Raw genomic sequence first — 26,594 nt, 5'->3', positions numbered from 1 at the left:
TCCCTGTGTCCCGGTCGTCATTTGTGTCCCGGTGCTTTGTTGATGGTGATTGCTAATCGAACATTCCTTGTGTCCCGGTCGCTTTCTCTTTGAGTGTCCCGGTCGTCATTTATATTCCCTACGTCCCGGTGTCCAAGTCGTCATTTGTGTCCCGATGTCCCGGTGTGTAATTTCGTGTGTCCCGGTCGTCATTTGTGTTCCGGTGCTTTGTTGATGCTGATTGCTAATCGAACATTCCTTGTGTCCCGGTCGCTTTCTCTTTGAGTGTCCCGGTCGTCATTTATATTCCCTATGTCCCGGTGTCCAAGTCGTCATTTGTGTCCCGATGTCCCGGTGTGTAATTTCGTGTGTCCCGGTCGTCATTTGTGTTCCGGTGCTTTGTTGATGGTGATTGCTAATCGAACATTCCTTGTGTCCCGGTCGCTTTCTCTTTGAGTGTCCCGGTCGTCATTTATATTCCCTATGTCCCGGTGTCCAAGTCGTCATTTGTGTCCCGATGTCCCGGTGTGTAATTTCGTCAATCAACAAACATGACGTCAGTCGACACACAAACATGACGTCACTCGACACACAGACAACTTATTTATATATATATAGATGTCCCGGTGTCCCGGTCGTCATTTGTGTCCCGATGTCCCGGTGTGTAATTTCGTCAATCAACAAACATGACGTCAGTCGACACACAAACTTATTTTTATTATATATATATATATATATATATATATATATATATATATATATATATATATATATATATATATATATATATATATATATATATATATATATATATCTTCTATATATATAAAAATAAGTTGTCTGTCTGTCTGTGGATGTGTGGATCAGGTGACGTCACCTGAAAAAACTGGATCAGGTGACGTCAAAACTGAAAAAACTAAAAAAAAGGCAAAAACTACAAAAAAAACTAAAAACTAATAAAAAAATAAAAAAGCTAAAAAACTAAAAAAACTAAAAAAAGGCAAAAACTACAAAAAAAACTAAAAACTAATAAAAAAGCTAAAAAACTAAAAAAACTAAAAAAAGGCAAAAACTACAAAAAAAACTAAAAACTAATAAAAAAAAATAAAAAAGCTAAAAAACTAAAAAAACTAAAAAAAAACTAAAAAAAGGTAAAAAACTAAAAAAACTAAAAAAAACTAAAAAAAAGGAAAAAACTGAAAAATAAGCTAAAATAAAGGTAAAAACCAATAAAAAACTAAAAAAAAAACTAAAAAACCAAAAAAAAGGCAAAAACTACAAAAAAAACTAAAAACTAATAAAAAAAGTAAAAGAGCTAAAAAACTAAAAAAACTAAAAAAACTAAAAAAAGGTAAAAAACTAAAATAAATAAAAAATAAAAAAAAATAAAAAAAAGGAAAAAACTGAAAAATAAGCTAAAATAAAGGTAAAAACCAATAAAAAACTAAAAAGAAAAAAAGGAAAAAACTAAAAAAAATTTCATCTAAAAAACTAAAAAAAACTAAAAAAACTAAAAACTAATAAAAAAAATAAAAAAGCTAAAAAACTAAAAAAACTAAAAAACTAAAAAAAGGTAAAAAACTAAAAAAACTAAAAACTAAAAAAAACTAAAAAAAGGAAAAAACTGAAAAATAAGCTAAAATAAAGGTAAAAACCAATAAAAAACTAAAAAAAAACTGAAAAAACTAAAAAAAGGCAAAAACTACAAAAAAAACTAAAAACTAATAAAAAAAGTAAAAAAGCTAAAAAAACTAAAAAAAGGTAAAAAACTAAAAAAAATAAAAAATAAAAAAAAACTAAAAAAAAGGAAAAAACTGAAAAATAAGCTAAAATAAAGGTAAAAACCAATAAAAAACTAAAAAGAAAAAAAGGAAAAACTAAAAAAAATTTTCATCTAAAAAACTAAAAAAAAAACTAAAAAAGGTAAAAACTAAAAGAACTAAAAAAGAAAAAAATAAATGACGACACTCAAAGAGAAAGCGACCAGGACAAAAGGAATGTTCGATTAGCAATCAACAAAGCACCGGGACACAGGGAGTATAAATGACGACCAGGACATAAGTAAAAAAAAAACTAACAAAACTAAAAAGAAGGTAATAACTACAAAAAAACTAAAAAGAAAAAAAAACTAAAAACTAATAAGAAAACTAAAAAATCTAAAAATCTAAATAAACTAAAAACGAAAAAAAAGGAAAAAAATAAAGGAGAAAAACAAAACTAAAAAACGAATGTATATACAGACCGGGACACCGGGATACAAATGACGACCGGGACACAGGGAATATAAATGACGACCGGGACACAGGGACACAACTACAACGGGGACACCGGGGGAAACAGGGGGATATAAATGACGACCGGGACACCGGGACAGGGAATGGTCGATTAGCAATCACCATCAACAAAGCTCAAGGGCAATCATTAGAATCATGAGGTATAGATCTGAATACAGATTGTTTTCCCATGGACCATTATATGTTGCATGTTCAAGAGTCGGTAAACCTGACAATCTATTTATATGCAAAGACAATGGGACAGCAAAGAATGTTGTATATTCGCAAGTTTTACGTAGTTAAAACCATATATATATATATATATATATATATATATATATATATATATATATATATATATATATATATATATATATATATATATATATATATATATATATATATATATATATATATATATATATATATATATATATCTGTCTATATTCACAGGTGGGACATAGGGACACAACTACAATGGCGCGTAACTATTATGGCGCGTAACGACTTACGCGCGCGGGGGGGCTTGGGGGGGGCGCGAAGCGCCCCCACCAACTAGGTGTTGGGGTGGCGCGAAGCGCCACCCCAACAGCTAGTATATATATATATATATATATATATATATATATATATATATATATATATATATATATATATATATATATATATATATATATATATATATATGTATATATATATATAGTGATAATAACCAAACTCTTGAACTTCCTTTCAGTAAAGTTGATATTCCTAGATATTATATTGTCTTCCAAGATGCTGTATAACCCCATCGATTCAGTCACGTATGCATATGTAACCTCCCCCTCCAAAAAAATGTGGATGCAATTCCGACGCCACACATCTTTTTTGTATACCAATAACACTATTAGTTCGGTGTGGATCTAGTCTGGGATTAAATAAAAGAAAACAAGTTTTTTAGGTGCAATAACCAAACTCTTGAACTTCCTTTCAGTAAAGTTGATATTCCTAGACATTATATTGTCTTCCAAGATGCTGTATAACCCCATCGATTCAGTCACGTATGCATATGTAACCTCCCCCTCCAAAAAAATGTGGATGCAATTCCGACGCCACACATCTTTTTTGTATACAAATAACACTATTAGTTCGGTGTGGATCTAGTCGTGGATTAAATAAAAGAAAACAAGTTTTTTAGGTGCAAGTAAGGAGCGACATTAAAACTTAAAACGAACAGAAATTACTCCGTATATGAAAGGGGTTGTCCCCTCCTCAACGCCCCGCTCTGTACGCTAAAGTTTGACTCTTTCTCACAACTGTACTTTTTAAAAAAATAAAAAACTTTAGCGTAAAGAGCTGGGCGTTGAGGAGGGGACGACCTCTTTCATATACGGAATAATTTCCTTGCTTTAAGTTTTAATGTCGCTCCTTACTTGCAGGTAAAAAAAACTTGCTTTTTTATTTAATTACTGAACCTTTTTGAATTAATGCCTTTTTTTATTTTCGTTCACCGCACATGAATAAGTAAAACGAAATTTGAATATTAATATTTTTTGGCTAAATGCTTTCTCATAATTTTTATCGGATGATTTTGATAAAATAAAAGGGGGTGGGGGAGGAGACCTAGTTGCCCTTTAATTTTTTGTTACTTAAAAAGGCAACTAGAACTTTATATTTTTTCCGAAAATTTTTATTAGTAATAAATACACATAACTGACAAATTAACTTACGCGACGAACTTCTATATTTGCTTCATTATTTGCTTCATATTTGGTTCATCCCCTCGTCAATATCTCGCTCTTTACACTAAAGCTTGAATTCTGTCCCAATTCTGTAAGAATGACCTCTGAATCACAAAGGCCGTAGAATATATAGTTGAAATTACTAAAAATACTTTAGTGTAAGGAGTGAGGTATTGGGAAGGAGACAAACTCCCTTATATGCGTAATAATTTCTATTCTTTTTAAGTTTTAATGCTGCCCAGTTGAAAAAAACTGTTTTTATAATATTCTCATTTTTTTTTTAAATGCTAGAAAATCCTGCGCCCCCTTCATGGAAATTCTCTTCCCTCATGATTAATTTCTCCATGGAAAGATTTTACTGTGCAAACCCCTCCTGAAGAGCCCCCCCTCCACGCGAAAAGTCCCCCTGAAAACGTATCTACACTTCCCAATAACCATTACTATATATAAACAATGGTCAAAGTTTGTAGCTTTCAGCTCCTCCCCCGGGGACTGTGGGGGATTAAGCCATCCCCAAAGACATAGTTATTAAGTTTTTCGACTATGCTGAGCAAAATGGCTATCTTAAAATTTTGACCCGGTGAGCGTGGGAGGGGGCCTAGGTGTCCTCAACTTTTTGGCCACTTAAAAAGGAACTATAACTTTTACTTTCCGTTAGAATGAGCTCTCTGGCAACATTTTAGGACCACTGGGTCGATACGATCAACCCTGGAAAAAAGAAAACAAATGAACACGCATTCATGATCTGTCTTCTTGCAAAAAAATAAAAATTCCACATTTGTGTAGATACGAGCTTGAAACTTATATAGTAGGGGTCTTTGATAAGCTGAATCTGAGGGTGTGCTTTTTCGTTAATATTTTGCGACTTTTAGGGGGTGTTTCCCCCTATTTTCTAAAATAAGGAAATAAATGTTCTCAGGCTCTCAACTACTGATGGTTGATAGAACTTATATATTTAGAGTCAGCATAAGAAACAATTCTTTTGATGTAACTGTTGGTATCAAAATTCCATTTTTTGGAGCTTCGGTTAGTATTGAGTCGGATCGCTTCGTACTACAGTTCATTGCTACGAAATGTTTGATCGAAAAGACACAAAAATGGAGGCTACTCGTCGCTCTAACGCTTCACACTAAACCAATTTACAGAATATGTAAAAAGCGCATGAAAACCATAAGGATATACCTCAAATCGAACATATCTAGCCTAAAATGCTTCTTTAACTTTTTTTAGGTAGAATATTTAGTTCTCGACTATTCATAATTTCTAGCCGAAAGCGATCCTAATATAGCGTCTTTTGCAGCAAAGCTTTTTCCATCATGTCGGATGACACTAGCCCTTGTGATAATGATGGGGACTTTCGTGTTGTTTCATCTCAGAATTAACCTAAACTTCGCTGTTGTTTGCATGGTCAAGGAGAAACCCCTGAATAACACACTAAGAAGCACATCAAATCATATATGTAGGCATTTAAATGCTACAGTTACAAACGAAACAATTATGGAGGTAATCAGGTAGGCCATTAGTTAAAAAAAAACATAAAGATACTATTCGTTGAAACAGCTCTAACTTGAGGCATGAAAAAGCCAATTATTTCTAAACAGAACAAGAACCATTTCATTCCTTATTACTCCAATTTCTGATGATCTAGAATTTTTTTTTTCATAGGAATAATGTTTTTATTTAAATTACAGTAATGTAGTATCTATTAACATAGATACATATTTAAAAAATGAGTTCATACTCCTGTACACTATCAATATAGCTTGGAAATAGAAAGACACTCGTGCAAGGGTACACGTACAACCACCACTGCTTTTAGAATATCGGCAGTTCGTAAATAAAATCTTTCCTTTTTCTGATTTATCTTGTAGATGATTATAACTTAATATTGTTATACTGTCAATACAAAATTACATAAAAGTTTATGCCCGATAATGATTTTTTAAAAACATTTTGTAATGGTAAAATAAAAATACCTATTTTTTTCATAGGGATTTGTCATGTACTTCAAATTTATTAGGGACAAATTAAGATCGTTATAATTCAATACTAGACGAAGCAAAAAATTGTTCAATTTGAAAAAAAAACTGGAATAGACTTCCATTTTAAATACTTCATAACAAAAATATTTTCAATAAAAATACCGCTTTTAAACTCTCGGTGAAAGTATTCTTTTTAAGGGTACTTGTGTATTATTCAGAACCCACTCGATAAGTGAAGTTAGGTTTTCTCGGGAAACAAACAACGATGCAGGTACATTTTATGAGAAAATCTGGTTTCATAGCCACAAAGACAAAACTCAAAGACAAAAGGTTAGGTTAGAATTCTAAGTTGCAATTTTACCATTTTCCTAATAAATTATTATATTTTCATCATATTTTGTTGTATTTCATTAGCTTTATCAAAAGTTTGGGCTATGTATTTGCACATTAGGGGGGGGGGGTGCATTATATCAAAACTTAACCTAACCTAATCACCTCTATATATAAAATATTTCATGAAAATGTACCTGCATCGTAGTTTGTTTCATGAAAGAACCCAACTTCACTTATTGAGTGTGTTCTGAATAGTACACAAGTACCTTTTTAAGTTTATACTTCACTTTAAATGCTTAGTGATATCGTTAACTGACCAAAACAAAACTTTTTTGGATACAGAGAAATCAAATTTGGAAAGATATATGTTATCCAGTAGCGTAATGGATTGGTCTTTTCCTGTCGATGAGTGGCCATGTGTGTGATCCCAGCTGCTGCAGGTAACAACCTTTGCAGTCGAGAAGCCTCGTTAACGAGAAGGCAAGCAGTGTCATAAACCACAGCGTAAGAGCCTCGTTTTCAGACCACCCACATCCAACATGGAGTTCGACACGGGTTGCGCAGATTACAGTTTTTAGTGCATATTTAAGCATGGGTAAATGTATTCTCAGAACCCTTGTTCAACCATGCTATTCTGGAGCGTTACAGTTTTGAGGAACCCGTGTCCAGCACGCTTGGAGTCCGTAATACGAAAACCCTTTATGGTTTTGCTGGGTTGAACATGGTTACTGTGATTTTTGTCGAGTCCACTCAAAACACGCTTCAAATCCGGTGCCTGAAAACACAACCAAGTATGTGCACATGCTTTTGGTAACACACAGTTATCTCTTTCGGAATGTCTCCTAGGTATTCTAACGATTTTTTTTTGTCGGTTGTTATCAATTTGTACTTACTAGGTTCAATTTATACCAGTTAGTTTCAATTTATACCTGCTAGAGTATCAATTTATACCCGTCTAGGTTGGAAGCTCTAGTCAAAGAGGTTGAAACCTCTACAAAAAAGTTTTCTGATACACTGATTCTGAATGTTTCATTTACGTTAAGTTTTATTGACTTTTTTGGAGTGTTTCCCCCTTTTTCAAAAATTCGGTTTTCTGTTTTTCAAAATCCATCAATCCATCAAAATCCCTTTTTCTTCTGAGGCTCGTAGCTATTGATGGGCACCATTAAAATAAAGGAAATTTATACTTTAGATTCCGCATTAAAACCTAATTCGTATCAAACGTTATCACTCTTTCATTTTTGAGTTACGGTTACTATTGAGCTGAGTCGCTCTTTAATTAAAGTTTAACACTGTGAACTATTTGACAAGACTTAATGGGCTAATATCCTATTTTTTAATTAATTCTTTAGCAAATTGGAGTAACATTTCAGTCACTTTTCGAAGCACTATCCATGCTATTAAAGTGTAGTATTTTTGAGTCCAGTTGAAATGCTTACTATTTTGGAAAACTTTTTTTGGGAAGCTCCTGGTTCCTTTACTTGTAAGTTAAGGACTGAAATACTCTTATAGGTGTGTTCTTTCCTTTGATATATTTGCTTATTTGGTTATTCAGCGTAAGCAGCGAATTTGTAGCAAATCTATGAAAGATTTTATTTTTGAAACATTTTTTGGGTCTCGTTACAAAACTTTGGAAGAGTAGGAAGATAGAAGTCTGCAAACCAGGATTAGAATGTTGTAAGGTAGAGTGATGAAATTTGTAAAATACGGCTCTGAAGCATGGGCTCTCCAAAAAGCGGATGAAAATTTAATAGATGTTTTCTAGAAAAATTGCCTACGGATTGTTCTGGGTACCTGATGACTGACCGTATTTCAAACAGTAGGCTGTACGAAAAATATGGTCCAATGCCGCTTTTTAGGGCTGAAATGAAAGAAAGGTTGAGATGGTTAGGGTACGTTCTGCGGATGAAGGATAACAGATTGCCGAAAATTGTCCTTTTTGGCCAGTCGCCTAGGTCTAAATGGAAACGTCCTCATCTGGGGTGGGAGGATGCCATCAAGAAAGCTCTAAAGGAAATGGGAACTTCCTGGAAGGTAGGTAAAGAGGGAGGCTTTGAATAGATTGGGATGGAGGAGGAGCGTGCATAGTTGTGTTGGCCTCAGGTGGTTGGGTGCTGCGGTGAGTAGTTAGTAGTAGTAGTATAGGCTTTGACCAAAAGAAAAAATATTTTTAATTATAACAATAAGAAGCTTTTTTTAAGTACTAAAACTTTTAGCGTAAAGAGCGAAGTGTTGTGGAGGAGTAACCTCCTCATATACGTAATAATTTTTGTTCATTTTATGTTTTAATGTTGCCCCTTACTTTCAGTCGAAAATACATGTTTTTTTTTATTTAATCTACCACTTCAAACCAGAATTATTTGAAACCTGACAAAAGTTCCTATCTAGATTAAATTTTCTTATGTGCAAAGTGGAAGCTAACCGCTTTTATTTCTTTCGTTCACAGCCTATATACCTACAATATACCTACCTAAAGTTCAATATACCTACCACTTAAAATAGATTTATTTGAAACCTGAGAAATACCCCTTTCTAGAGTATATTTTCTTACGTGCTAAGTGGAATGAAACCCCACTACTAACTGATTACCATAGAATTTTATTCTAGGATCATATTATAATCGGAGAGTTGGAATGGGATAAAGAGTTACAAGCGCTTGTCCTCGGATCAGTTTATTGGGGCTTTGCAACTACTCAAGTTGTTGGAGGATTCTTCACTGATCGTTATGGCAGTATTAAGAAAATCTTACTCCTGGGAATGGGTCTCTATTCAGGACTGACATTCTTCATTCCTCTAGCCGCGAGATGGAATGTGGGAGCTCTAATTGCTCTGAGAGTTGTCCAGGGCTTCTGTTCGGTAAGAATAGTGACTTTTTACTGGTTTTCTTGTCAAAATAATTAACTGGATAACATTACGATTAGAAAAAATTTATAAAATAAGACGCTTAGAATGTTTAGATTTCTATCTAATGGCTGAAAGAATACTGGAATTCTTTTGCACTTGCTTCGAAGTCAGACTATTTGCTGTTCAAGTACACTTTTTTAGGCCTACTCTTATTCTCCAAGTACTACTCTTCCAAGTTATTTGTTTTTCGCCAAGTTACTTTATTATACAAGTAATTATGTAATTTATAGCACTATTTTCTTCGAAGTTATTCAACATCTATTTTGTAAATTTTATGTCAAATTGGTCCATGTTTTATAGAAAAGTGATTATGGAAGTAAAGATTAAAGGGTGTTTTGATTTCCGTCTAGAAAATTCTCTCCTAGAATTCACTTCTTGATATGCCCCCCTTTGTGAAGTTCCCCCTGTGGAAAATTGCCGCCAAAAATCGCCCCGAATTATTCCTCCTTTATCCGTGGAAAATTTCCCCACGTGCAAAATTGAGCAGCCACAAAACAAATATGACAAATAAAAATTATGAAGAAAGGAAAGAATTTTGAAATTTTCCACCAATGTTTTTAAATGTCGGCAAAATTTTCGGTGTAGAATATCTTATGCTATTTATTATTGCATTTTTATTTTATCTTAATTTGTGTCATGTTTTTGGGGGTCAAGTGATCATAGCAGGTTAAGACAAAGTTTAAAATTGGGGCTGTGGAGGTAATATCACCCTTGGAGGCAAAATAATTAGACATTTTGTGTTTTTAACCAAAACAGGTATCTAAAAAATTTAATTCGATATCATTGAGATTAGATGAGGGCCGGATAGTAGAAATGGAACCGAGAGAGAGGCTGATTGACATCCAGTAGCCTAAATTGGCTACTCCTAAATTGGCAGTCCAAAATTTCACACGATTTTCAGGGCAATAAAAAAAATTGACGTATTTTAGCCCTCTTTGTTAGAGGAGAGACCAATTTCAATAAGACTAATCCCTTGATTATTTATTATTCATTAGTCCCCTTGAACCAAAAGTTTACGGTGGTAAGTTACGAATTGATCAGGAAAAAAGTCTTTGTGGCTCACTTATAGACCATTGGTCCTTCCCCCATCTCAGTGCAAACACTTTTTGACCAAGAAAACTTCACGCCACTGTACTCCCAAGATCAAACATGTTCCCCCTTTTTCCACTGTAAGAAATCCATATTTAAACAATTGGCATCAAATAACAAAAACAAAAAAAGAATTTATATCAGAAAAACATATATTTACGGGACAGATATAAAAAAGAATGTTTTATGACAGGCGCTTATTGCTCTCCAATCCCTTTTAACATTTAAAAAGAAACTAGAACTTTCAATTTCTGATCAAATGAGTGTCCTCCAAATTTCTACGAAGAGGAGGGGGTGAGAACGGGGCAACCCTCCCCTCTGATATACAGAATAAATTCTGTTCGCTTTAGGGTTTGATATTACTCTTTACTTTCATGAGAAAGGCGTAGACCAGAAACTCCTGGAAACCAAGAGGGATTAGATATCAATTTCTACTTCTTCCCTCCTTCCCTAGAACTAATACTATATTTACCTGAACCACTGATGAGAGTTAGGATATTTTGGCATTAAAATTAACTCTTTGAGACAATCCCCCGTGGCTACAGAATGACCCATCACTTCTTGTTCATAATAGCTTATGCGCGTTTGCACATTATCGCATATATTCATGAAATATCAAGCAAATTAGCTTTATTAAATGAAGCTATAAATAAATGCCAGAAGCATTTTTCTGCAACAAGAAGGAAACTGTCAACGTGCAAATGAAATGAAGTCCAAATGAAAGGAGATGAGAATTTAGTTCCTACTCCCCCCCCCTCTCTCTCATGCTCCTTCCTATATTTAACTGAAGGGTTATGGAGATTTAGACAATTAGGATCAGGGAAAATTTCCTACAGGACCGTAACTTCAAGAGTTTTGTCCTCTGACACTAGAATAATAAAAGTTCTACAAGTGTGATCCATTAATCCTACTTCTTAATGGCTCATTTGGTGGTATTAGTGGTACTAGATCTAAAAGTTTGATAGAATAGTTCGTTTCGAGATATGGAAGAGGATAAAAAACCTTCAAAAAAATTCACAAAGCATTATGCATGTATTACTTTAAGTCAAAATATTCCTTATTGTAGATTAATTCACAAGCTAGATTGTATCCAAACCCGTGGATAAAACAAAATTACCTACGGCTACAGTTACAATGACCCAGTAAGTCGTTTCCAAAAATATGGATCTTTGTCTAAGGTTCAAAAGTAATTATTTGTGGTCCACCAAACATAGTCAAGATTCGTCCACAGATGTGACTATTGTTATTACAAACAATTAAATATAAATATTAAATATTAAATATTTATATTATTATTAATATTCTTAAATTTATTAATTATTAATAAATTAAATATTAATTCGTCATTATTTTTATTACTGCTAAGAGTAAACTCACCAAACTGAATCCGTTGCTACCAAAATATTATTCAAACTACTTATCGCCACAAAAAAAAATCAAATTACCTGTAAAGTTGAAACAAATTGAATTTATTGAGGGAAAAGGTCAAACAAAGGTACATAGACGTAATACATAAATATCCAAGTAAATCCCAGAGGGCTAATGGGCTTGTTAACTGGAAGAAAATCAAAAACAAAGTATAAACTCAATCGTAATGAAACAATCCAAGTCATAATAAATGTTAAATTTATTCCCGTTGGTCCATGTGAGTATAACCCACCTTGCATCACCCCTCAACCAACAGAAACCTAATTCATCGTTAAAAAGAAAAAACATAATATGTCCCCCTAAAATTAGTATACAAACTCTGTCTCTCTTTTCTCTCTCTCTCTCTCTCTCTCTCTCTCTCTCTCTCTCTCTCTCTCTCTCTCTCTCCTCTCCCCTATAGGGTCACGCCATATAATTTTCTCTTGTTGCCTACAGTTGTGCTCTTCCCCTTAGTCACAATAAAAACAAAATTGTTTGATAACCTCGCTATTAAGCAAATTTCTTTATAGATTATAAATGTATTGAAAAGCTTAATAAAATAAACCTTAAATCTGGGACTTGGGAATAAATTATATGCAAATTCTAAACAAATCATATAAATACTTTTATTGCAGGGTCTAACCTTACCGTGCTTTAGTGTTCTATTTCGTCGATGGACAACCAGAGAAGAAAGGTCGACCTTAATGAGCATAGGTTACTCCGGGTATAACATAGCATCTGTCATCACCTTTCCTATTAGTGGTCTTTTATGTGAACACGGGTTCGGAGGAGGCTGGCCTTCTATTTTTTATGTTGGAGGTAAGTAGAAACCCTAATGGAGTCGGGGAAAATATTATAAGTTTCTTCAAGGACCAAAGTACTACAGCAAAGGGGTTGTAATCGCCTCCACCTCAGGAAAAAAGCCAGTAAAAAGTATCGCTTCGAAACCTCTTCTCTCAACTTCTCTCTTTCTCTCAATTCTATTTTTTTAAAACAGTAAAAAACTTTATTGTAAAAAGCGGGGCGTTGAAGAGGGAACAGCCCCTTTCATATACGGAATAATTTCTGTTCGTTTTAAGTTTTAATGTCGCTCCTTACTTTCAGTTAAAAAAAAACTCGTTTTTTTTATTTAATTTCTGAACGTTTTTGAATTAATGCGTGTTTCGATTTTGGCTCTCCGTACATGAGTACTTAAAACGAAATTTGGATATGAATTTATTTTTTTGGCTGAATGACTTTCTCATAGTTTTGATCGGACGATTTTGAGAAAAACAGGAGCGGAGGAGGAGGCCTATTTACCCCAAATTCTTTGGTTACTTAAAAAGGCAACTAGAACTTTTAATTATTTACGAACGTTTTTATTAGTACAAGTATACGTAACTTACGAATTAACTTACATAACGAACTTCTATATTCGGATATTTTATTACGTATATGAGAGGGTTCACCCCGTCGTCAATACCTCGCTCTTTACACTAAAGCTTAATTTTTGTCCCAATTCCTTAAGAATGACCCCTGAATCACCAAGGTCGTAGAATAAATAGGTGAAATTACTAAAAATACTTTAGCGTAAAGAGCGAGGTATTCCAAGGAGGTGAACTCCTCATATCCGTTATAATTTCTACTCGTTTTAGGTTCTGATGCTGCTCCTTACTTCCGCCTGAAAAAAACTTTTTTTTAGTACTTTTCTCATTGTTTTTTTAATAATGCTAGAACATCCTGCGGCCCCTTCATGGAAATTTTCTTCCCTCATGATAAATTCATCCATGGAAAAATCCTCCCACGTAACTCCCTCCCCCAACCCCTTTTGACATGAAAAAGTCCCCCATGAAAACGTCTATACAAGTCCAAATAACCATTACTATATGTAAACAATGATCAAGGCTTGCCACTTGCAGCACCTCCCCCGGTGAATTTGGGGGATTGAGTCGTCCTGAAAAACATAATCATTAGATGTTTCGACCATGCTAAGTAAAATGGATATCTCAAAATTTTGATCCAGTGACTTTGGGGAAAAATGAGCGTGGAAGGGGGCCTAGGTGCCCTCCAATTTTTTGGTCACTTAAAAAGGGCACTAGAACTTTTAAATTCCGTTAGAATGAGCCCTCTTGCGGCATTCTAGGACCACTGGGTCTATAGGATCGCCCCTGGAGAAAAAAAAAGAAAAAAGTAACACGCATTCGTGATCTGTCTTCTGGGAAAAAACGCAAAATTCAACGTTTTTCTAGATAGGAGCTTGAAACTTCTACAGTTGTGTTATCTGATGCGCTGAGTTTAATGGTGTGATGTTTGTTAAGATTCTTTGACTTTTAGGGGGTGTTTCTTTCAATTTTCTAAACAAAGACAAATTTTCTCAGGCTAGTAACTTTTGATGGGTGAGACTAAACTTGATGAGACTTACATATATAGAATCAGCGTAACAATGCAATTCTTGTGATGTAGCTATTGGTATCAAATTTCCATTTTTTAGAGTTTCGGTTACTATTGAGCCGGGTTGCTCTTTACTACAGTTCGTTACCACGAACTGTTTGATTACTAAAACTTACAAGAAATTATAGCATCAAATTTGGCTCGTCTGTTAATTTGAGCTATTAGTTGATTCTGTTCGTAGGAAGCTATGGGGCGTTCGTTGTCCAATTGATTTAAAACACTGAACACGTGACGAAAAGCGGCGCTTGACGTAACGCATCTTCTTTCACACGTCTACCCACTGTAGTCATGTGACATGGAGTATCTTGCAGAAGATGCTTCAATTTCTATGTGCTCAACAAGCACCAAAATTGAATAACAAAAGCGAGGGTAATAATAAATGACAGGAAGAATAATAATGACGCAAAAAATAATAAACATATTATCAGATTAAATCCCGAACAATAATAGTATTTGATGTACTCTTATACTTTCAGGTATAATAGGAATTGGATGGTGCTGTATTGTTGTCATTTTTGTGTATGATTCACCCGATTCTCATCCAAGGATCACCTATGAAGAAAAAGAATTCTTTCAGAAATATTCTCATGTGGATTTTAAATCCAAAAAGGTTTGTTTTACATGTTACTCCTTAAATTAAGGTTTAGTTTAAAGCACAAATATTTTCTTTGCATGTAATTCTGTCTGACTTCCTACTATGAGTCCTTATAGTTGATTGGAAGGACCGGGTACAATAGTCGAACTGTAAATCATGGTGAAAAACTGTAAATCAGGAGCGACCTGGGCTAGTAGTAACTGAAACTCAAAGAGAAAAAAGTTTTGATACCAATATATTTATCAACAAAATCAACTTTTTATGGTGATTCCGGGTATATTAGATCCCTCAAATTTAAAGTTTAACAGTTACGATAATAAGAGGGGTAGGGGGGAAAGTCGTGTTTAATATCCCTTTATTTGAATTAAGCCTGAATATAGGTGCTGCGAGATGATAGAACCCTTCTTATTGCAGAAAAATGTTTTCTTTGTAGCATAAAAGGATACATTCATGTGCTTACCGGCACAAAAGACGGAGAGAGAGGGAGGAATGTTGAGCGTCAGAAGGTAATTCCCAGGAGGGGGAGATAAGTTTTATCGGGAACTTCGTTTTACTGACATTTAAACAGAATTTTGGATTTTACATTTATTGTTTGTATATTAAACAGTTTGTGGCAACGAACTATAAGGAGTTACTCGTACTAATTGTATCCAGAGCTCTAAACTAAGGAACTTTGAAAGCAACATGCATTAAAAGAATTGAACTTTCATGAGAATTAAAATTTACGAAATTTAAGTTATCCCACAAAACCTACAAGGCTGAAAAAACTACTTTGTTTACATAGGGCAAGTGATTTGATGAAAATTAAACTATCGAATTAAGCACATTAGAGAACTCTGCTATAGAGGTTTCAGGCCCCAATATACAAAAACACGATTTATTTTCGAGAAGGAGGATCCGGAATCATGATTATCAATCTGTTAATTTTTGTTTTTTCCTCAAGTGTGATCACATTCTGCCAGTGGTCCTAAAATATCAAGGTCAAGCTCTTTAGAAAGGACAGGAATGAAACGTCCTGTTGATCTTTTTAAGTAGCAAAAAAAGGTTGTGAAAAAGATTTTTCGTGCAAGAATATGGTGTAATTTTGGCCCAAAGGATGTCAAAACTCATAAAATGAACGTAATTTATCCCGTATATGAGGAGACTGCCCTCTCCTCAAGTCCTTACTCTTTACGCTAAAGTATCACTTTTGTCTCAATTCTTTAAGAACAACTGATCGAATAAGAAGCATTTTTAAGGTACTATTAAACTTTAGCGTGAAGAGCATGGGGTTGGTGAGGGGGTAGTCCCACTTATTTAAGGAATAATTTCTGTTCGCATTAAAATTTTAAGTTTTAATATTACTTTCTGCTTTCATTTGAAAAAAACTTCTTTTTCTTTATTAGTACTTCAAAAATAAAAGTACATTTTTAGGCAAATATTATTGTGAAATTTCATGTTTACTTTTGCTTTTGATTTGATAAAATATTTTTTTTTGTTTTCATCTATTGTGATGAGTCAAAGCAACTGAGTTTTGAGCCTCAGACTAAAAAGGCTCTTCTCAATTTTTTTTTAAGGAATTGAATGGACTATGTTTCTTGACACTTTAAATTGAAGTAGCAGAATATAGTTGTATGCTCAGTAATACAAATACAATTGAAATTTATTCCAACAACATTAGGGGCCGAAAAAATATTTGATTGTATTTTTAAATGAAAATTATATAAATTTACGCATGCCTTTTTTCTTGACGTCACATTTCGGGGTCATATATATAAAGAAAAAAAATCTCAGGCCTAATTTGTATTCTCGTGGTCTCAAAATTATTAGAAGATATTTCAAATTTCTTGCTTGAATAGTTTAGCTGCAAATCACTGAACAGATTCAAGATTATTTGTGTAAACACCAAGCTAACAATTATTTAACATGTGCACAAGTTATTTGGGATGCCCTTATTTGGGATGGTATACGACAAATTTTTGTGGCTGTTGAATGTATGCTTAGGTTGGATTTGGGAGCTTTTAGCCTAAAAGTCTGGCAAACCAAGTTATAGGAAGTAACGTCAAATTTGCAATTCTTATCCTTATTTCGAATTTATACATGTAGACTTACATTTTAATTTTTCCAGGGTTGTTTCAATAAATACCATGTTGACAGTTATTTAAAATGTGTACAAATTTTTTTGGGACACCATATATAATTTTTGCGGCTGTTGAACACGGATTTGGTTTAAATTTTGAATCTTTCTGCATAAAAGTCAGGAAAACCAAATTGTAGAACCATGTTTATTACTTATTTTACATTGACAATATACTTTCATTTTCTCTAGGCAAGCTCATATAAAGAGCTGTGTCAACTTTTTGGATCACCAGCTATATTGGCTTTTATCATCACACAATACGCCACACTTTGGGGCTTTTACTCGCTAATAGTGAACCTTCCGATGTATATGAAAGAAGTATTAGACTTTGATATTGCTGATGTAAGAATTTTGTTATTTATATTTAGTGTATCAATACATTATTATACCGTTCAGTCGTTTCAGAAGTTAACAACTTTTTTCTGTAAACTCTTAGAAATCACTTTGTGGATTTTGAGAGTAGATGAATTTTGTTTTTCTCCCTCCACCAAACCCAGTCAGCAAATTCAACCAAGGTTACAGAAGATATCAGGCTATATTTTCTAATACAAAGTTTGACATCTGAAGCCGTTTGATTTTGAATTTTAAACAATTGGGTCTTAAAACTGAACAGTTCGTTATTTCTTATTTCATTATTCGCTATTTCACTAAATGTCGGTCAATTCTTCTTCCAATACGCAGCTTATCGATTCATAGGTTAAAATTCTTAGCTGGGTGGTAAATAATGGCTACGACCCATGCGAATCTTTAGTCATGGCCCTCTTTCTGACGCATATCTACAGCGCTATAAAAACTTTAACGAAAGGAAAATTTGGCAAGCAGGTGATAACCGAAAGACTACTAGCCATAGCTAGTTACGGAGGTGGCATGGGGCTATATTTATGAGATCCTTAGGGCTTGGCTTAATATTTGCTAGGAGCAAAGGCCTGAATCATTTTGCAAGGGTCAAAAACCTGGGCCTGTTTCCAAAGCCCAAAGAACCAAGTAAGTGGAGGCAGATGACAAATCAAATTGAATTTTTTAATTTCATGCGAGGCATATATTTCATAACAGACTTGTCCTCCCAGGAAACTTAAAACTGTATATTTTTACCTTTGTCGGTAAACTAACTAAGTTTTATCAGATCATTCACACTAGTCTGAACACTGTCAAAATAGTCATTTCTGATTTAGATATGTAATTCTAAAAGAAGCTTAAAGTATAAGTTTTTGAAAAGCTTGCATTTTAGGCAGTAGAAAAATCTAAATTATGAAATTAAAACTCTAAGCGGAGAATATATAATTGTATCCTAATATTCATTATAACCTTTTTCATGTGAACACTTCCTAAGAAATTAAATTTATCTTTTGTTTTACCTAAAGGGCCTGGATCTCGTGAATAAAGTTGAACGGACTTCTGAGGTTTCTATCTAAATAACCTCAGAATGCTTAGTTCTTAGGTCTGAGGTTATTCTAAATAACCTCAGACCTAACTAGACCTAAGCAATCGTCTTTTCCCTTTTCTTATATAGCTTCAGCCCCTTTATATATACCCCCTTAGATTAGATATAGTATGTGAAGATAAATCCAAAGGAAAATTTTAGTCGCTTTATTTTGAACTCTTTCTTTTTTAAATTCAAGGCCAGCTTAATTTAAGATTCAAACTGGCCACGCGCGTGACAGACAAAAAAGTTTTACTCAAGTTTTTTTGGCAAAAGTAAATGAAAAAGTGTAAATTGAAAATACTAAGACGAATATTTGTCATGAATATTACCAGAGAAATCTTTGGCAAAAAAAAACAATACCTTTAAAACCATAAGAAAAAATCAAGACCAAAAAAAACATGTAAGCTTGTGTATACCTGGTTGTTTATTATATAACCATTCAATGAACACAACGATGCTGAATACCTAATCTTTAAACAAATGCCAAAATATTATGAAATCGCTGTATTTCAAAATCCCATAAGTTAATGTGCCTTAGTGTATTTATAAGCTAGGGTATTATAATGTTAATATAATATTTTGCAGAGCATACTAGGCCAATGCTACGCATATTATTGCATCTGTGTTGCAGTAGGCTGCATTCCTAATTTTTATACTGAAGTTATATGTCTTATTCCTAATTGAAATAGACTCATTTGGCAATATTGAACTCTTTTCTCTTTTCAGAATGGATTGTTTTCAGCTGCACCATATGTCTTCAGTCTAGTAATTCACTATATATGTGGCCCAATGTGTGACTGGTTAACAACAAAAAACTTGTGTAGCCTAACTGTCCAACGAAAGATTTTCACAGCATTTGGTAATTTAATTGTTTAAATTCTCTTGGAGTATTTTACAGTGTAGGGCTGCAGTGAATTTTTTGGTGAAGTATTTTCTGGCTATTTTGTTTTGGCTAGTGAACTTAAGAGAACAAAATTTGTAACTTTATCTGGGGATAATTTTGATAAAGAATAATATGCGTTGTGAGCAAATGCCCAGTAGGAGCTGAGCATTTCGACTAGCATTCTTTTGGTACATTTGAACGAATATTAAAAGCTAACGTCTTTATCGGGCAACTCCGGAATAAGTGATAAAACACAGTTTTTGTAAAGTTCACAATAATTAATTCCAAAAGGAACTTTTTAGTCACTTCATACGACTTAACATAGATTTGATACAAGATGTGTTTGAGTTTCTTTATTTTTTCAGCTTTTATTCTCGATTTTGGGCATCAAAACCTACTTTTTTTACTTTCGGTGATTTGTTAGGAGACACGGGTTTGACTTTACAAACTTTGAAAGACGATACAACAACAACAAAAATCATTAAAAGTAAGGTCTGTTTGTGGTATCCTTTCTATCGCTTTACTAGCATTATTACTACTAAGTGCTAACATCTTCTTACAACCCCACTTGAGGCCAACACAGCCATGTACACTCCTCCTCCATCCCAATCTATTCAAAGCCTCCCTCTTCATAACCTTCCAAAAATTTCTAATAGTCGCCTTACGGTACATAATTATGTATAATACTTGAGTAGTTATGCTTAAGTAGCACGTTAAGCTATGTGTTTCATAAAACACTTAGAGTTCTTTGCAAAACTACTGTAGATTAGGTATATTCAGCTGATCTGACAAGAAAGTATATTAAGAAATTAAAATATACCATGCAACACCAGCCCTATTATTCAGAATGAAATGACAAAGTTAAAATCTATTAAAAGTTCGAAGCAATAGGATTGCTAACTGCCACAGATTATCATCTATTAAAGCCCAAGGATCCAACGTTTGCCAGCAAGAAGTTCTTTGTCTAGTAAAGACGTACCAGGAAATTTTCAGGTCTGTAGTCCCTGGTCTTTTAATCGGAGGGGGGTTAAAATCAGGTAAAATAAGCGAATTATATTAAAAACACAGAAAAAATATAAAGAGGTGTAAATAGTGATATTTCACATGGGCTGGTTAGACGTGTCCTTTATAAGGGTTTGACATAAGCTCATCCCACGATCAATACCAAGCTACATCAACTGCTAACATATGTATTAAACCATTTTTAAAAGGCGGTGCCTCTTAGATCTCCATTAATGATATTTTGCACCGAATTCCAAGTGTTTAACATGGACTCAGTCAGGTATCGAACAATTCATGGTAACGAACTGTAGTAAGAAGCGACCCGGCTCAATAGTAAACGAAAATTGAAAAAATGGATTTTTGATACTAATAAATACATCAAAAGAGTTGGACTTTTATTCTGATTTTAAATATATAAGTTTTATCAAATTTAGTCTTACCCATCAAAAGTTACGAGCCTGAGAAATATTTGCCTTATTTTGGGAAATAGGGCGAAACACCCTCTAAAAGTCATAGAATCTTAATCACACCACCAGATTCAGCGTATCAGAGAACCTTACTGTAGAAGTTTCAAGCTCCTATCTACAAAAATGTGGAATTGTGTATTTTTGGCCAGAAAACCGATCACGGATGCGTCTGTTAATTTTTTTTTTGGCAGGGTTGATCGTATCGACCCAGTGGTCCTAAAATGTCAGAAGAGGGCTCATTCTAACGGAAATTAAAAGTTCTAGTGCCCTTTCTAAGTGACCCAAAAAATTGGAGGGTATCTAGGCCTCTTTCCAGGCTCATTTTTTCCCAAAGTTAACGGATCGAAATTTTGAGATAGTCGATTTGTGTTCTATGTCTTTCGGGACAACTTACTCCCTCACAGTCCCCGGGGCAGGGCCTGCAAGCTACAAACTTTGGAAAGTGTTTACGTATAGTAATTGTTATTGAGAAGTGTATAGACGTTTTTGGAGGGCGGTTGTGGGGAGGGGGTTACGTTGGAGGATATTTCCATGGAGGAATTTGCCATGGGGGAAGAGAATTTCTATGAAAGGGGTGCAGGTTTTTCTAGCATTATTTAAAACAATGAAAAATAAATATAGAATAGAATAGAATCGGTTTTATTTGCATAATCTCTCGTAGCCATAAAACTAAATGGCGCTTGTGCTTACAAAAAAAGGATTAAATCAAACGACGAAAAAAACAGAATACGAATAGGATTAAATCAAAAATTATTATACTTTGATTCAAAGAAAGGGATTAATTAGTTGGAAAAACGATTTGTGCGTGAAGGAGGTGCTGCTAATCTGTCAATGTTCTTCGACCTGGTACTTCGATGTTTCACTAAAACTGGTGGTAGTATCGATCTGTGTTTATCACTTCTGAGAAGATATTGGCCAAATTCAAGGATCAAACTGAGACGACGCTCTTGAAGAAAGGGAACTTGTAAAGTGGATAATGCTAACTTATATTCAATAAAAGCATAGCACAATATTACTTTGACTGCTCTTTTTTGTATTGACTCAAGCTGGTCACTTAGGTAAATAGTGTTATTGACTTAGGGGCCCCATACGGTACATGCATACTTTAAAATTGGTCGGATGTAAGTGAGATAAGCTATCCTTAGTTGTGTCACTAAGAAACCAAATCGATGCATTAGTATAAGTGTCCGCATCGTACTATTTGTCTTTTTGATAATTGTACCGACATTAAGGCTTAAAGAGCAGTCGATGCTAAACTTGACACCAAGCACTACTGCCGAAGATTCACTAGGATAAGGAGGAGGAGGGCACACAAAGTCTCTCTTCAGGGGATTAAAGCGAAAGATTTTAGTCTTTCCTTCGTTGATTTGGAGGCTGTTTGCAGTACATTCATCTTTAAAGTTGTTGATTATTTCGTTACACAATTGGGGAACAGCCTCACACTTCTCAACAATGTATTTCAGTAGGACTGACAAGTCGTCTACATACTTAGATCTTTCCTCATAGCCGGAAATGATGAAATTTATCACTGTCCAAAACAGTAGACTAGCGAGCTTAGTACCTTGTGGGGTTCCGGATGTGTTATGGGGACCCATTCGGAGTCGGTATCTCCTGGGAAAAGACTGTAAACGTACTGATAGCGGGCTTGTAAAAAATTGATGACTAAAAGGAGAATATGTTTGTGCGCACCCATGGTGCGTAGATTTGTGATAGCAACGGAATGACAAATAAGATCAAAAGCCTTTCGGTAGTCTACGAGGAGAAGGTTGACTATAGCACCTCCTCGGTCGAGCAACTCGACAATGAGATGGTACATCCGTAATAAATAAACAGTTATGCTGCTGCCTCTTAAGCATCCATACTGATACGGGTCTAGATGTGCAGAGACCTGTGACATAAGTTTGCGGTAAATAAATGTTTCTGCCACTTTAGAAAGGTTCGGAGTTATTGATATAGGCCGGAGTTATGGTTGATTATAGAAGAGAGTGGCTTAGCAAGAAAAAGGGCGAATTCGCGTAACAGCTTTACTGGAAGCTCACCTGGGTAGGACGCACAGTTCACTTTCAGTCTTAGGAGTTCCTGATTGAATTCAGTGACTTCACTAACAGTGAATTCAGAGACTTCACATATGTCATCAATCTCAGCACCAGCAATGATATTATCAATTTCTGATTTGGTGATTGATGGAAATGTGGTACAAATGTCAGCAAAAAAATAATTGACTTCATTAGCTGAGGTCAAGGTACCGTCCTCTTTGAGCAGACTTTGTGGGGGTTTATTGTCAGTAAGGGGGTAATTTTATCCCTCACATACTGCCTCTTGGCGCGGTTGTTCAGTTTAACAATATGATTACGCAACTTGGCTGAAACGACGACATCACCAGCGATATGAAGGCGACAACGGGTTTTTATTAAATTCTTTAGATCATTGGTTATCCACGGTTTATCAGTGTCACTCACAGTAATGACTTTTACAGGGAAACAAGTCTGAAACTGCTCCTTAAGCAGAGTATTCAGCTTATTGACTTTGATGTTAATATCCTGTTCAGAGCAAATGTTCTCAAACTGATAATTACCGATCCAGCGACCAAATGTAGAAATCGAGTCCTCAGTAAGTGGTCGCACTGTATATTCGACTCGTTTTGACTTCAGAATTGCCAAACTAGCTTCATAGAAGATGATAAAGTGATTAGAATTCAGAAGGGGTCCTGGGGATCTCGGTGCGTAATAAAAGTCTGTCAAGTTTGTAAAAATCAAGTCAAGTGTACTGCCACTTTGATGGGTAGGTATTGTAACGGCTTGACGCAAATCTAAAATATTTGAAACCCATTGCCTATTAGTTTGATTAAAGTCTTCGGCATTAACAAAGCCAGGAGAGACATGCTTGCGGCGCATTTTGTCTACGAAAAACTGAATGTGTTCAAGCAAATCTTCCCTGTTTTAGCGCTTTCTGGATAATAGTTCGAAGCAACAATTAAACATAAAAATATATGAATATAGAAGTTCATTAGGCAAGTTAATTCGTAAGTTACGTATATTTTTTACTAATAAAAACGTTCGTAAGAAATTTAAAGTTCTAGTTGCCTTTTTAAGTAGCCAAAAGATTGGAGGGCAGCTAGGCCTTGTCCCCCACCCCTTTTTTCTCAAAATCGTTCGATCAAAACTAAGAGAAAGCCATTTAGCCAAAAAAAATAACATGCAATTTTCTTTTTAATTATTCATGTGCGGAGAGCCAAAATCAAAACATGCATTAATTCAAAACGTTCAGAAATTAGATATAAAAAATCAAGTTTTTTTTAACTGAAAGTAAGGAATGATATTAAAACAAAAAATGAACAGAAATTAATCCGTATACGAAAGGGGCGGTTCCCTCCTGAACGCCCTGCTCTTTACCCTAAAGTTTTATATAATTTCAAAAAGTAAAGTTAAGAGAAAGAGTCAAACTTTATCGTAAAGAGCGGGGCGTTGATGAGGAAACAGCCCTTTTCATATTAGGAGTAATTTCTGTTCGTTTTAAGTTTTATTGTCACTCCTTACCTAAGCTCCACTAGTCTACCACAATATGTTTTAAAATCCTTTACAAATTGCAGGCACACTTGTACCAGCATTGATGATGTTTTGTATTGGATTATTTGACTGTGAAAGCAGAGGGTCAATATTAATACTACTTTCAATAAGCACTGCGATGTCTGAACTAGCTTTTGTTGGTGGCTATCACTACAGCGTATTAGATGTGGCTCCTGACTATGCTGGTGTTGTCACAGGTGTCTCGAACACAATTGCTACAAGTTCTGGTTTTGTTTCACCAGCCCTTGTGGCTCTCCTCACACCCAATGTAAGTATTGGGGACTATGATTATAATTATCCTTATGTAAAAGATACATATTACAGATCAGTAACTCATCTTTTTTTTCTGCGACTTAGAATCCTTACGCGTGCATTTCACAAACTGAAACCGGTCACAAAATATGAGGTACATTCACAAATGAAACTTTACATGGCTGTTAAGGTTAAATACTTGTTTATTTTCTGAAACACTATCTCATTTCTTGTCATAATTCCTATTATGCTCAATGCGCGCTGAAATCTTGCTACAGGTCTTCCAAGGCCTTAGCAATACCAGACTACACCGAAAATCTCCTTCCACCTGCTGACACCTTCCTTTATTGCATGATTCATCTTTTGGAAAATGTTTTGTCAATTTGAAATAGGACTTCTTGTGGGAGTTTAAAGCAGCTAGTCTGTATCTTGATCAGGATTTGCTTCACAACAGTATAATAAGTCACACCGTATAACAATACCGTATAACAAGTCACTTTGAAGAATGCCAATAATCTTCTACTTGAAGGACTGTGGCAAATTTTTGGTTAGTTTGACTAATAAGACTGCATTGTTATACATAAAAGAAAAACCAATCGGTAAATTTTTTCTAGTCTTTCATTTTCTTATGAGCGTTTAAAACAGCTAGTCTGTATCTTGATCAGGATTCGCTTCACAACAGTTAGATACCGTATAAAAAGTCAAAACTCAAGCTCAAAAATTTGAACTTCTCATTTTGAAATCATTTTACCTTTAAGTTTAACATTAGCCTTGTAAATCTGAAAGAAACTTCCTTTTAATTGGTATTTTTCTGATGTGCAAACGGGCTGCAATAGCAAATAAATAAACTTACTTTTTGAACGTCCTGTGGGTCCCTGAATGACCATGGTTCGAAAGGGCTACAATGCTTCTGTGTGTGTAAAGCTTGGAGAATACGATTCCTTCTACCACTTCACTCTACCTCATTCATTCAAAAGATGATTCATTTTAACTCATTCACTCAGAATACGATTCACATTCAAAAATTGGGGGTGGGATTGTGGAGAGGTGATCATAAAAAAATCAAGTTGCTTGTATAATTCTGATTCCAGCTATTCGTAATGTTTTCCATCTTTTGACTTTAATTTTCTATATTGCAATTTTGACCAAGACAACATATCGGATGTGTTGACCAAGTCGTCAGATCTCTTTAATCTCGAGCTGTAAAGATCAAGAATAGGCATTGGATTCAGAGGATAGAAAAAGAATTTGTGATGAAGGTCCTATACGGGTAAGGTATACTAAATAGGTACATTAGAGTATAATATACGATAATAATATTGTTGCGGTTAAGGTTGGAAGGGACTATAATAGTTTGATGGGTGTTAAATCATGAGTTAAGCAGGGATGGGTCTAATTTCTATTCATATTGCATCATTTTGATGTTCTGTGTCCGATGAAGACAGTGAAGGGTATGAAGAACCATGGTATCAAGTGGGAAACTATACTCTTATATGCTCAGATGATGCGAAATATTTTAGGTTTAAAATTTATGGCAAGAAGATCACTTTCCCAGTAGGCTATTGGAGTGGCTTTGGGCCCTTTTTTGTCCTCCTACCATATGCTTAGTATATCCTTTAATGACTCTAATTTGAACAAGGTTTGACATGTCTTCCTTTTCATTACAATTTATCCATAAAGAGTAGACTATTTTCCTAATTTATAGCCCAAGACTCTAAAACACAAACGCAATGTCTTTAATGGTAACCTACGTTTCTTCCATGCATTCCACGCCCCCATTAAATCATCATATAAATATTGATAATGATTACATAGAACAGGGTAATCCTGAGACTACGTTTATGAAATTTCCGTTAGAGTAAAAATGTTTAATTCTTACCGTTCTGCTTAAAAAGTTAGTCTTAAAACATTCACTTGGAGCCATGTTGGGCTACAGAGCCCTTGAGGCGTTGAAGGGGTGGTAAGTTCCCCTTCGATCGATTTCTGCCCTGTAAAGAGCACTGACGCTTATAATTTGTATTGATGAGCATTTCTCAATTTAATAAAGGACGTCTGATATATATGACAACTCCAAAAAAAAACACATGCAAACTATCTTTGTTTTTAAGATTCTATTGGGTTGAATTAGTATAGAGTATCGAACTTCAAATTCAATAAGAGCTTAGCCAG

At 34.6% G+C, this 26,594-nt stretch overlaps 1 protein-coding gene across 3 annotated transcripts in view; it reads left to right on the top strand.

Moving 5' to 3' along the window:
- LOC136031118 (sialin-like) overlaps positions 1–26,594 on the top strand; it is a 41,845-nt gene that overhangs the window by 14,602 nt on the left and 649 nt on the right. For 2 of the 3 annotated variants that reach the window (XM_065710431.1, XM_065710430.1), the window contains exons 2-8: positions 5,274–5,476; positions 8,896–9,144; positions 12,324–12,507; positions 14,595–14,728; positions 17,022–17,174; positions 18,982–19,114; positions 24,197–24,441. In XM_065710431.1, the coding sequence (XP_065566503.1) occupies positions 5,274–5,476; positions 8,896–9,144; positions 12,324–12,507; positions 14,595–14,728; positions 17,022–17,174; positions 18,982–19,114; positions 24,197–24,441 (1,301 nt within the window). The remainder of the gene's footprint in view (positions 1–5,273; positions 5,477–8,895; positions 9,145–12,323; positions 12,508–14,594; positions 14,729–17,021; positions 17,175–18,981; positions 19,115–24,196; positions 24,442–26,594) is intronic. The other variant, XM_065710432.1, reaches the window with a different exon arrangement.

Source organism: Artemia franciscana, chromosome 9 (genome assembly GCF_032884065.1).
Source record: "Artemia franciscana chromosome 9, ASM3288406v1, whole genome shotgun sequence".
Taxonomy (NCBI): domain Eukaryota; kingdom Metazoa; phylum Arthropoda; class Branchiopoda; order Anostraca; family Artemiidae; genus Artemia; species Artemia franciscana.
Note: the sequence above shows the minus strand (reverse complement) of the source record. Positions and strands in the feature narration are given on the sequence as shown.